This window comes from Pantherophis guttatus, chromosome 4 (assembly GCF_059756535.1).
Source record: "Pantherophis guttatus breed Tessera chromosome 4, ASM5975653v1, whole genome shotgun sequence".
NCBI classification, from domain to species: Eukaryota; Metazoa; Chordata; class Lepidosauria; order Squamata; family Colubridae; genus Pantherophis; species Pantherophis guttatus.
This window is the reverse complement of record NC_142066.1, coordinates 131176352-131189257: the sequence shown is the minus strand read 5'-3', so window position 1 is coordinate 131189257 and position 12906 is coordinate 131176352. Positions and strand designations below refer to the sequence as shown.

Sequence of the window (12906 nt, the reverse complement as noted above, 5' to 3'; positions counted from 1 at the left end):
CTCAGTCACAACTTCCATAACTAAGATGCTATATTTAATACCTATAGAAACAACCTGTTTGAATTTTCTTAGGCTAAACTCAGCAGCACTGAAAAAGAATTAAATTTTCAGATGTTTTATTCTGAGCAATATGCAGAATAAATGTCTGATACGATAACATCCTTTCTGTTTCAGTGAACACCCAGCAATTTCCATAACAATCGAAGAAAAGCCACAAGAGATCATAGCGTCTCGAATTGGGGTGTCTGCCAGCAGTGTCAGGAAATCTAGCAGAAATAAGTAAGTATTTAAATTTTTGTAACTGCTCTTTTATCTTTCATGAATTGTACATTTAAAAATGTATAAATTAGATTTCTTTTTAGAAAAATCAAGCTACTTCCTTTATCAGAGTTTGAAATAAGAATGATGATCTAAAATAAGAAAGCTATGGAAGTTTCTGTGAAAAACAGATTCTCAAATTTAAAAATCTCGTGGCACCTTTTAGACACCAATTTAACTTTATGTAGTTTCATTCATATCTATCAATCATTGTGGCATCAGTAATAAGCTATTTTGCCACACTGGTTAAGACAAATTCCATTATGATACTAAGTTCCTGCATGAAACTCCTTTTGAGGCTTTAAGTAATAGATAAACAAGAGTTTATGCAATATTTCCTATTTGTTCTGACTTTATCTGGCAAGATGGTGATTTCTAGTAAAAGCTACATCTAGGTAGTCCTTGATTTACAACCACAATTGAACCCAAAATTTCCATTGCTAAGCAAGACTTAAGTGAGTTTTGGTCCATTTTACAACCTTTCTTGCCACAGATGTGAATCATCGCAGTTGTTCAATTAATAACACTTTTTAAAAATGAATCTGGCTTCCTCATTGATTTTGTTTGTCAAAAGATTGCAAAAGGTGATCAGCTGATGCCAGAACACTGCAACTGTCATAAATACATGCTGGTTATCAACCATCTAAATTTTGGTCATGTGACCATGGGAATGCTTCAATCATTATAAGTTTGAAAAATGGTCTTGTGCCTTTTTTCAGTGCCATTGTAACTTTGAATGGTCACTAAATGAATGATTGTAGGCCAAGGACTACCTGTACTATATTGTATTCTATGTCCAGAAAATAACTGATTATTTATTAACACTAGTAAATTTTCCAGACTCAAAAAATTATCCAGAGTGTTATCTACATATAGAAGCTGGAAAATTCATTAATTCATAAGTGGTAGTAAGCAGAGAAAACCTTCTTGGTGGTAATCAAAGCAGAACTAGCAACTCACATCATGTTTTATATGTTTTAATTAGCAACTAAGATCAATATTACATAGCATTAACACCAATGGATTCTTGATACTACTCTGATTTCAACTGCAAACGAGATAGCTCTTGTGTCTTTTGTACTGTATAATCATTTAAGACACTTACAAAACAATATTTATATATATTAATATAAATATGCTAAAAGGATATACATGTGACATTATCAATAGTCACATATATTTCCTGATTCAAACATGGAATGAAATACATTTACCATTGTTAAATTACCGTATTTTTCAGAGTATAAAATGCACTTCCTCCCCCCCAAAAGAGGGTGAAAATTTGGGTGCATCTTATACACCGAATGTAACCCTGCCCACTCGCCGGCCCCCACCCTTTTGGAGGCTGCAAATGCAGCCTCCCAGAGAGCCTCTCAAACAGCCTCCAAAAGGTTGCAAAGAGAGGCTCCTTTGCAAACGGAGCTTTTGGAGGCTGCAAAAACAGAGAGCCTCTCAAGCAGATTTTCTTCCCCCTTATTTTCCTCCCCCCAAAATAAAGTGCATTTTATACTCTGAAAAATACAGTATATATGTGTATATCTATCTCTACACATAGGCACCCAATAATTTACGTACATATATTTTATTACTGCATCTCTAGTGAATGGCTTTTTTTTTTTTTTTTGCCTCTATAAGGCTAGCTTGGTATTGCATAGTACAGTAGACAGCTTCTTAATAATTGCCCAAAAGATTAAATGGATTGAATCCAAACTAGTTTGCTATACTCAGTCCTATGCAGAATTTTTCCCCAAGAAAATACCCTATCAGATTCAGTGGGTCTTTATGGATATTTACCTTAGAGGACTCAAAAAATTAACTTCAAACTTATTTTAATGTGATCAAAAGTCAACTAATTTATTTTGATACAATTGGTGTAATTAAGGATATATTCTTTGCTACTGCTTTTGCTAAAAAAGAAACAAACTAGGACACAAAGAGGACAGAGTAGTATGTAGTATCTATTTATTACTGTACACTCCAAATAAAATAGAATAGCCTTTCTGCCCCTGCGCTTTTTCTCCGAAAGCATCCTTCTGTATCTCAGAACACAGCAGTTCATGTGACACAATTGTCTGGATAAGATGATTAGGAAAGATCCAAGTCCCACCCTCGCCCCCCACCATATACACAAAAATGGAAGAAGAATTTGTGTTCTGTCAAAGCACTGTTATGGGGCTATATCCACCTCTCAAGGATAGTTGCACCATGAATCCTTTGAGGGTGATGTATGTTTCCCCCATCAGCCATGTTTGAAAATGCAAAAAATTTTATTCCAATCTAGAAAACAGTGGGAATGCACATATTACATGAAGCCATGGTTTATATTTAATATATCACAGTTGGCTGCTTTCACCTAAGACATTAAACCATAAATCATCTGTTTAAACCACAATCACTGGATTCATTCAAAATGGCTCAACTTCATCTGTTGAATTCTCCATTGGCTTCCATAATGGTGCTACTTGATAAAAAATATGGAAATGTGCCTTAAAAGCAGCTATTTTTGAGGTGCCTACTGATTGTAAATATGACTGAACTGACTTAAATAATTTTAAAATTAATTGCTTAGTCAAGTAGTTATAAAAGATGGAAGCAAGCAAAAGTTAAATTAATATGGAATGTAAGTTTTTAGTACTGCATTCCATTGGAGTGCAAGGAAAGGATTCTTCCACAGAAAATTATTTTGCCTATTGGTTTTGCTTGGAAGGCCCCCAAGGATTCTTAATAATGCTTCCCTTCTCCTCTCAGTTCGTTAAGAATTCCTATGCCTTACAGAAATGAAGAGATATTGGCAATTATTTTGTAATTTTGATAGTTCATTGGATGAAAAACCAGACTCTCCAGGACGGTCTTCTTCAATCAGTAAAGGAAGCTCTAGAGAGAAAGGATCAAGGTATTGGTATTCTTGTTTCAAGCTTGAGGGTAAAGAGTTTGGCCCAAGGGCCTACATTCTAAAAACAAGCTCAAGGAAGCAAAGTTGATTAGCATAGTATTGCTTTCCACTACCAGATATAACATACAATTCAAACAGTCTCTTTGTAGCCTGGCAGTTATTTTTTGTATAACGTCACAACTCTGCCTTTTCTTGTTCATATCAATATGAAGCCCTTTTCTACTTAAATAGATAAATGAATTTAGAAAACAGTATTAATTATAGCAAACAGCCCATCCATGTTAGTCAGACTGAGCTTCAGCCAATACTTTTTTCTTAGATTTCCTTGTACATTCATCATGTCACAGGATGTAATTGAAATGTTCCACTTCTGAATATTCTCAGAGCTTTTTTTTCAATATCAAATTATCCAGTATCCATTAAATTATATGTGACCAAAACAATCTAGCATGGAAAAATAGCATTCATCTGGGTCCATCCTCCTTATATTACTCTTATACTCTGAGTTTTCTTCAGATCATATACATTTTTCTTATATTACTCTTTTTTTCAGGTCTCAAATTGTTTAGAAATAGTGCTGAGAATTCAGACCCTTTGTTAAGTGCTTAAAAGTTTTAACATTTTAAAGTTACTGCAAGGCACCTAAATAAAACCAATGCCATGGTAACTTGTGCATAGCAATCTCTGATGATTCAATTCAGTTAAACATAGCAATTCCAAACCACACTGAAATATGTGCAGCTATTAATTGTTTCAAAATATTTTAAATGGGTAACTGTAACATATTTTTACAATACCAGTCTACTTCATTTAGTGTATAGTAGATTGGTGGTCTTGTATTCCCAGCAGGTAAAAGCTCTCAGGGTGACACTAAGAAAAACACAAATAACACATAATAAAATAACTTCAGTAAAGAAATGACTAAAATATTACAGAGATAATGCTGTTTAAAAACACCGAATATTTTAGCAGCAGAAGAAAATTAAAAGGTCTAAATTAATGTTCAAAAATTCATATTTGTTAGTGAGAAAATCATAGAATAAGAAGTAGGCAGACATTTTTAGAAGGATGTTTTGTGGCTATAAGGTTACCGCTGAAAAGACCTATTTCTGAGTTGCCATTAGTCATAATTTCAGAATAAGGTTGCAAATTATGACCTTCGGCCTCAGGTATAATATATCATAAGAAGCACTTATTCAGAGCTATATTGCACATCCAGGATGGGCATAGATATAAATTGACCATGTGCTCATGATTTTATAGCAACTTGCTTTCCTTTGATTCATTGAATAAGCTTTATCGATTCTCTCCTTGTTGCATTTATATTTTTGTTTGCTGCTTTTTTGTGTGCGTGCTTGCTTGCTTTTTCCTGTCTTTTCAGATTTTTAAAGAAAAGGTTCTTTCTATTCACTAGAGCTTTATTGTCCTTAAATAACTGAATTTATGCAGGTTCCAGTTCCACCATTACCATAAAAACTTTATAGAGGTAACTTAAGGATTGCCAGAACCAAACAAACCATTACCAGTGGGGATGATTTCTTTATGTATTATAAGTTATCTGTGGCATTTTTTCAACCTGAATTTTCTAACAAAAATGTGCATATTCTAATATGTGCATTGAAAGCTTGCCAGATGTGGAGTATAAGAAACTCCTGGATCATAATTATAATGGGAGTTAATTGAAAAAGACTTGTCCCATGTTAGTGACACCTGCACTATTGATTGGTAGGAAATATATGGTAGGAAATATAAATATTTTATGACAATTAGCTAAAATTTTTGGAACTCTGGGGTTGCTTCTTTATAAAAAAAAAAAAAGTATGTAGGAAGAAACCCCAAAATATTATTTTGAACATGAAGTTAGAAGAGAGATCATTGAAAAGTGCTGGAAAATTCTAATACGACAGAAATACTTCTTGTGCTATGTACCTTGGAGAAGAATCTCATAATTCTTTTTTCTGAATGAGCCTCTGTCCTTTCTATGCTGATTAAAATAAAAGCTTTAGAAAGAAAGATATTTCTAATATAGTCCCGGATTGACTACTGCAATGCTCTCTACCTGGGGCTGCCCTTGAAGACCACTCAGAGGCTTCAACTGGTTCAGAATGCAGCAGCACGGGTTGTAATGGGAGGATCCCGATACTCCCATGTTACACCTCTCCTGCGCGACTTGCATTGGTTGCCAGTTGCCCTCCGGGTGAGATTCAAGGTGCTGGTGTTAACCTATAAAGCCCTTCATGGCTTAGGCCCAGGATATCTGTCGGACCACCTGCAACCAGCATCGACTTCCCATCGCCCGGTGCATTCCCACAGAGAGGGCCTACTCAGCGTGCCGTCGGCTAGACAATGTCGGCTGGCGACACCCAGGGGTAGAGCCTTCTCTGTAGCCGCACCCACCCTTTGGAATCAACTTCCCATGGGTCTTCGGCTGGCCCCCGACCTTCGTACCTTCCGCCGTGAGCTTAAGACCTGCCTGTTTAAACACCCTAGCTAGGACTGATAGGGTCTACTGTTTTAAATTGGTTTTAATTTGTTTTAGTATGTTTTAATTTGTATTTATTGGGATTGTTTTGTTTGATATAAGCCGCCCTGAGTCCTTCGGAGAAAGGCGGCATATAAATCCAATAAATAATAATAATAATAATAATAATAATAATAATAATAATAATAATAATAATAATAATCAGTGTTACCTTTTTACAAAAGGAAGGGGAAGGGGAAAAAAGAAGAAGAAAAACCAAAAGATGAAGAGTTGGAAGCAGTCATACCTAAAGTAGTTGAAACCCCAGGAAAAGCTTTATGGATTCCCCCTTTTGACCCCATCTTGTATGATTATATTACTGAGATTTCCAGAACAATTCTGCCACTACCAACCAGCAAAGAGCAAGTGGTAGCTCTTGCACAGTGAGTATGTCAAATGCATGTGTTAGCAATACAAAGGGAATCTTTCAAACAATTTATTTAGACTGTCTACTGGTTGGAATTTCCGTTTTATTCTATTTTGAATACTTTCCACAAATACAATATGACTGTTAATCTGTTGGGAGATAATTTAGGGTAAGTTTGTAGGAATTATATAGACTATGTTGAGATAGAACATTATTTAAATTGATTTTCAAAGTGACTTACTCATATATAAAAAGAGTAAAGCAAATAAAACCCATTGAAAGCAGGAGTGTCAAAGTGGATTTCTTTGAGAGCCGGATCAGCATTGTAGTTCTCCATGGGCCAACCGGAGGGGGAGATGGGATGGACACCTCCTGCAGCATCCTGCTGGCGAAAACGTGGTGCCTCAAGCTGCCAAATTAGGGGGGGGAGGGAGTGCATGCGCCCCCCCCATGCCCCATTTTGGCTGCCAGAGGCACTGTGGGCCAGTCCTTTGCTATTTCCAGGCTGACCCTGTATGCCAGATTTAAGCACCCTGTTTGACACCCCTAATTTAAAGAGTTTCAGGGGAAAAAAGGGTTATATCGAACCATGACTGAAGAATTAAAATAATCAAGCTGCAAACCTTTCTCCAAAATTTCATTCCACCTTTTTCTTTGCCTCTTCTTTCTGTCTCCCTCTTTCCTCTACCACTCCTGATGCAAACTTTTCCCCTATTTCTCTCTGCTGTCTCTGCCCCAAATTGCATACATAAATTAGACCATCCCCAGACTAATGCATAATGCAAACATGACTATGTTTGTTCTGCCAAGATAGTCTTTAATTCTTCACCTAAAAAGTTTATCTAGGAAGCAAGAGATGAGAAATCACAGATATTCCATCCTAATCAAGTGTGCACTCTTGATGATGTCAACATTCCATCCCCTCAATAATGGAATTCTTAGCAGCTTTGCAATTAAAAAATACATTTCCCTTTGTTTAAATATCTGTCTCACTTGCTCAAAATTTGTCCATGAATTAACTTACTTAGATTTCCCACCTTTCAACCCCAAAAAGTATCAAAATTTCTATCTTTCTATTGTTCACATCTCCTCTTTCTTGCAAAGCAGGCGTCCAAGGATCATTGAGTAAAGTTTGGCCACTTCTCCTCACTGTTGTGTTCCTTCCTTTGGCAAAAAATCCATCAGAATATTAGGCCCAAAGTGTGAAATCTCCCTCAACTCAAGGACCATTCCAGATTTAGCATAATGTGTTAAAGATTGCACTCAAGCACTAAGTAGACAATGCTCATTGGGCCAAAGGCATTCATAGGAGCTAGGTAATCTTCAATCATGACCATGCAGTTGAAGTCCTGCCTCTTTTTTACATGTGCTCCTCATACACAGGAGACAGGTAAAAATAATGGTCAGGCTTTCATCAGATAGCTATGGTTGCCATTTTGGGGTCCATGTGTAGTTTGAGTAGCTTAAACAAGGCTTGAGAGATTCTTTTTATCCTTTAAATGTCTCCAATTCCAAAAATGAAAAAAAAAAAAAGTTCAGATGTTTGGCTCTGAATATTCAGGGGACAGCCTATGAGGCCTGCAGAAGGAATGCTGATAGATCACATGGAGCTTCTGGATTCCAGTTTGTGCTTCATTTTCTTCATTAAAATCCATTCTGCTCCTAACAGGTATTGACTTGTGGAATAGTCTTGCTATGCCAAACTAGGCTTGCTAATTATTAAAGAAGCCTATTGACAACCTATCTTGGAATACCAGTTTGACAGCTCTGATCAGTTTCTGCTGTCCACTTGGAGCCAAAAGCTGCCTTTCTCATTTTACTGCAGCAAACTATACAAATCATGATTGAGTAAATTTAGGGCAAGAAGGGCATTTAAACAGCTTTTTTCTCATAGGTGGTTCAATAAGGAATATTTGAACAAAGTGTGCTACTTACCAACCAACCCAATAAACTGATATTTTATTAACCTTTAGATATTAAACATAGGAATATTTCAAAAAATAATCTGTACTGCTTGGTTTGCATGATCTAACAGACAGACAATATTTTCATCTATCACCAAATCTTCAGCATACACTTACAACAACAGACTATAATGGATATAATGTTATTTTATTTGCCAGACACACTATTACCATTGTGTCTTCAGAATCCAGACTAGCATTGAAACTGATTCTATGTGACTAAATTGGCATAGCTGAAACAAAGAAGTACATGTTTAAATTGCATGCTTTTCTTCTTAGACAATCAAGATGAGAAAGGTGAGAAATAGGACAAACAGAACTGAGAGCCAGTGAAACATAGTGGCAAGCTTAAGAGATGCTTCCCATCCTTAGGCTGTTGAATGATAGCATTTAATTCCTAATGCCCCCAATCCTTAATCATGCTAGGTGGAGAAGATGGAAGTCTGACATGTCATTGCAGCAAATAGTGAACAGCCAGGTCAGCTTCAGCACATTATTGCAGCCTGATTCAGCACGAGCAGCTGATTGGCAGGTGGATCAGCCTCCTGGAATACCCCCAATCAGCTGTTCCAAGCTGCAGGGATTGCCACAGACCACCACCACCTCTGTGCCTCACGTTTTTGGCTACATTTGGTGTATAAGATGCACCCAGATTTTCACCTTCTTTTGGGGGGGGAAGTGTGTCTTATACTCCAAAAAATACGGTAAGTCCTGAAAACATACATGATTAGATTAGATGTCACAGATTAGAACACAAAAACAATATTAGATAACCTGCAAAAAATTAAAAGTTGCACATTTTCTATTAATTGTTAATCTAATCCTTTCACTTTATTTCAATCTGAACAGACAAATAATAAAGAGTATTGTTCCAAAGTTGTGGAAACCACAACCTATCCTCACAAATCCAAAGGATGGAGTCCTTTACAACAGGCATGTCCAACCTATGGCCCACAAGTTGCGTGTAACCCTAGACAGCAAGTAATGCAGCCCCACAAGTCCATAAACTTTTAATATTATTATGTGATTTATATGCATTTATTATATATTTTGAATGTGGCCCAAGACAATTCTTTTCACTCAGTGCAGCCCAGGCAAGCCAAAAGGTTAGATATCTATCCTTTAGAACATCAAATTGTCTTGCTAGATCAGATCAATATTTATGTTATCCTAGAATCTATTGCCATTAAATAATTGCCCAAGTGGCACACAAATAAATTATGAGCTGTGAAAGGATCCACCATAAACTCTATGCAAGTGGTTGTGAAGAAGCAGAATTATTTCTTAGCCAATTAACTATTATGACAATAAAATAGATTTAATTTACCTTGTTTGATTTGAAAACAGGTTTGTTGCAGAAAGGTTGGGTGGTCCCATTGAAAGAGATAATCTACATGAATTCAGCTGGGAGCTTCATATAAGTGAAATTGAATATGAGCTTAAATGCAATGTGGTACCTATTGGGAAGATTGAGAAAGGGACCTTCTATCACAGAGCTTTGCTTTTCAAGGTAAAAGAAATTAACTCTGTAGCTCAGAGGTGTCAAACTCAATTTCATTGAGGACCGCATCACTGTTGTGTTTGACTTTGGGGAGCTGGAGTGGGTGGGCATGGCCAGGGGGCATGACCAGCTGGTGTCACTTGTTGAGGTTCCTTTTTCAACCATGATGGCTCCTGCTGCCCTCTGCCAGCAAAAACACAGCTTGATGAGACAGTGTGTGACCCGCCCGGGCTCCATTTTTGGCCGTGGCAGCCTCCTGCAACCCTCTGTCAGCAAAAATGGAGATCCCTGAGCTCCGTTTTCATGGCAGAGGTACTGCAGGCTGCTCCTTCACTGTTCCAGGGCAGCCCCACAGGCCAGATCTAAGCACCCTATGAGCCAGATCCAGCCTGCGGGCCTTGAGTTTGACACCACTGGTGTAATGTGTTGCTCTATGTTGCATATGTTTAGTTTTAATGAATATGGAGTATATGCTACTATTCCATCAGATTCAGAGTAAGTATTGTAATATTCAAATTATAGTATTCAATTTTTTCCATATGTTTATTTTTGCTCATACTTGGTATTGATTTCCAATCAATAGATATGCATTTTTCTACTGTACACTGCTTTATAAGCTCCATTTAAAATCTTTAATGAACTTGTAGGCAAAGCAAATACAATGCAACACTGAAAATAAACAGAAAAAGCCCTATGCATGAAAAGGTATGCACTGTTATGACTCAAATCAGGAGCACATTTTATGTCAGAAAAATTTATGGGAAGACTAGACATACTTTCTTAATCTTACTTTGTTTTCTGTAATATGGAAATAACAATACTGACCAAATCTATAGAGTAAGGCTTGATAGTAGATTGATAAAGATATCTAAATGTCAAAAAATGGCACTGAATAAATGCTATACATGTTTGATGAAAAGGAAGTAATAAATGCTATCAGAATGCTGAAAAATTGGAGGCAATAGTAAAACAAAGTTTTCGTACAGCAATTTCCTGCTGAAGTAAAAGAACAGCTGTCAGAATTTCTTGTGCATCAGTACTATTATCTGTTGGCAAGTTGTAACATTAGAGGTATTGCTTTTAAGTTAATCCTTGTATTTATGGATAAATGTATAAGAAATAATACCATTATTAGAGGTATTTGAAGATTTAAATATATATGTACTTTGTATGCAGTTGATTCCAAGTTGTTGACTAAGAATACTAAGAATCTAAGTAATTTTCACTGAATCATACAGTGAGGAATATAATTTGAAAAATAACATGTCAAAAACAAGTCCATTGTGTTTTGCGGGGATAATAAACTCAATAATCTTTCCATCTGCAGTCATTCTTCCAGTGAATTCTCAGAAGGAGGAATGAGAATATGTCTTCTGTGTAGATTGACTGAAACCAACTGCTGTTTGGCTCCTTACTGACCCCAATAATTCTTCATTAAATAGTATTCAATTGACTTCTTCTCCTTTTTCTCTTTTAACCATTAGCATACCAAATTATAAAGCATTATCATCAATGATGTGTCTCTTTGGCTGTAATGAAAAATTTAGGGTTGCAGTGGTCCTTCAGATTTTTCCACCCTATATCTTGTAATTCTACCAGAATGGCAATCACAAACATAACAAAACTAAAGTATATTCTTGTTCTTCTTTTCATAGGTTCTGGCAGACAGAATTGCTATTAATTGCAGCTTATATCGTGGTGAATATAATAGAGGGTGGAATGAGGTGAAATTGGTTGATGATTCTCCTTTGGGAATACCTGGACTTCTGCTTCCCCCTCAAGTATTTATTGTGGATCTCATGTATCAGCCAGGCTGTCTCATGAAAGAAGAAAGTCCAGAGGCAGATCGTTATCGACGGATTTGATTATTTTTTTCTCAACTTTCTCTATATATGTATGTATTTGCTTATTAGCATTTCAGTTTGCTTTATTACAATCCTACATATAGGGCTTATTTTCCAAGATGGGACTCTATTCCCGGGAGTTGGAGAGAGGTTCTGAGAGAGACAAAGTTGATTATATTTATATTTTACATTTTTAAAAAGACGTTGAATAAATAAAAAAGAATTTTATATCTGCAAAGTTAAAACTGTGGAGAAGCAAATGATTGTTCAAATTTACAGAGCAAAATGAGTGATGAGAGTTACTGCAAAATGCTGCAGTGGTTCTCCATTTTCTAAAAAAATAAAAAAAACCTGTTAACATTTGGATGGCTGTAGATTACATTGAACTATTTTGGATACCTGGTGGGATAATGATGCAAAATAATATTTTCTTTCAAGAGGAGGAGCTTTTTGATGGGAATTTGGATTTTTTTTTCCTTCTACATTAAGCCTATTTTAGAATGCATAGCTGTTAAATATTTTTCAACTCAAAATGACAGGAAACTGGATCACTATCATCAAATTTTAATGTAGGAGCGACAACAAAAGAAAGATGGGATTGCCCCACACCATTTTACAGCTGTGTAGAATTGGGAAGTAGAACGATATGGTCTGTAGGGCTTCACCGTAAGGAATTCAGGGAGTCCCTGGACTCCATGCTAAAGGCTATATAAAAAAAATTCTGCCCAAATTAAACCAAAAGAACTCAGAAAATGAAATTAATAAACTTTGATTTTCCCTTTTTTCAGAACTACTGTAAAATACCAACAATTAAACTAGCAAATATTCCTACCCAGCCCAAGTGGTAATGATCAGTATTGCACTCCCATGAGCCTTCCAGCTGACTTTGCAATGCCACTTGGTATGTCTGCAAGCAGGGACAATCAAGGCACCCACACTGTCCTGATACATACAATTCCATGCTGGCAGCCTGCTTCCATCAAATCATCTGATAGAAATGAGTGCAGAAGCACAGAGAACAAATAGAACGCTTTCTGAATGTACTTTCATACTCATTAGCTTGTCAATTACTGACACTGCTTTTTCATGCTTTTGTTTTGGCAAGTATGGTTACAGTGTTGGTACAGAAGTGCGTTATTTGTGTTTGGATGGAACAAAAGAGGTGGACATTGACCCCATATAAGAATGCAGGGGGTATTGGGAGATGACATGATCTCTCTGCATTTGTGAGTGTCCCCGAGAATGGGAATCTGACCAGAACAATGAGTGATGGAACAGGTTTTATAAATATATGAAAAATAAGGTTTAATTACAGGTAATATACTATAGAATTGGCAAAACTTAGCAGATAGCTGAGTCAAAGCGCATGTGCTCTATACGTGTGAGCCTAAGAAGAAAGGCAGAAGGAAGTGACTTCAGATTTGTAGTTTCTTAGACAAACATCAGCCAAAGTAATAGACCAATGGCAAGACAGTCTCTGAGCCCCCTTAGATGCTCA

At 36.5% G+C, this 12906-nt stretch overlaps 1 protein-coding gene across 13 annotated transcripts in view; it reads left to right on the top strand.

Annotated features, from left to right (window-relative positions):
- Positions 1–11772, top strand: part of ARMC3 (armadillo repeat containing 3) — a 117096-nt gene extending 105324 nt beyond the window's left edge. For 11 of the 13 annotated variants that reach the window (XM_060685038.2, XM_060685034.2, XM_087892809.1 and 8 more), the window contains 5 exons: positions 175–279; positions 3134–3211; positions 5918–6115; positions 9411–9573; positions 11220–11653. In XM_060685038.2, the coding sequence (XP_060541021.1) occupies positions 175–279; positions 3134–3211; positions 5918–6115; positions 9411–9573; positions 11220–11429 (754 nt within the window). In that variant the 3' untranslated portion in view covers positions 11430–11653. Of the gene's footprint in view, positions 1–174; positions 280–3093; positions 3213–5917; positions 6116–9410; positions 9574–11219 lie in introns of those variants that run through there. The other 2 variants (XM_087892807.1, XM_087892811.1) reach the window with 2 other exon arrangements.
- The last annotated feature ends 1134 nt before the right edge of the window (positions 11773–12906 follow it).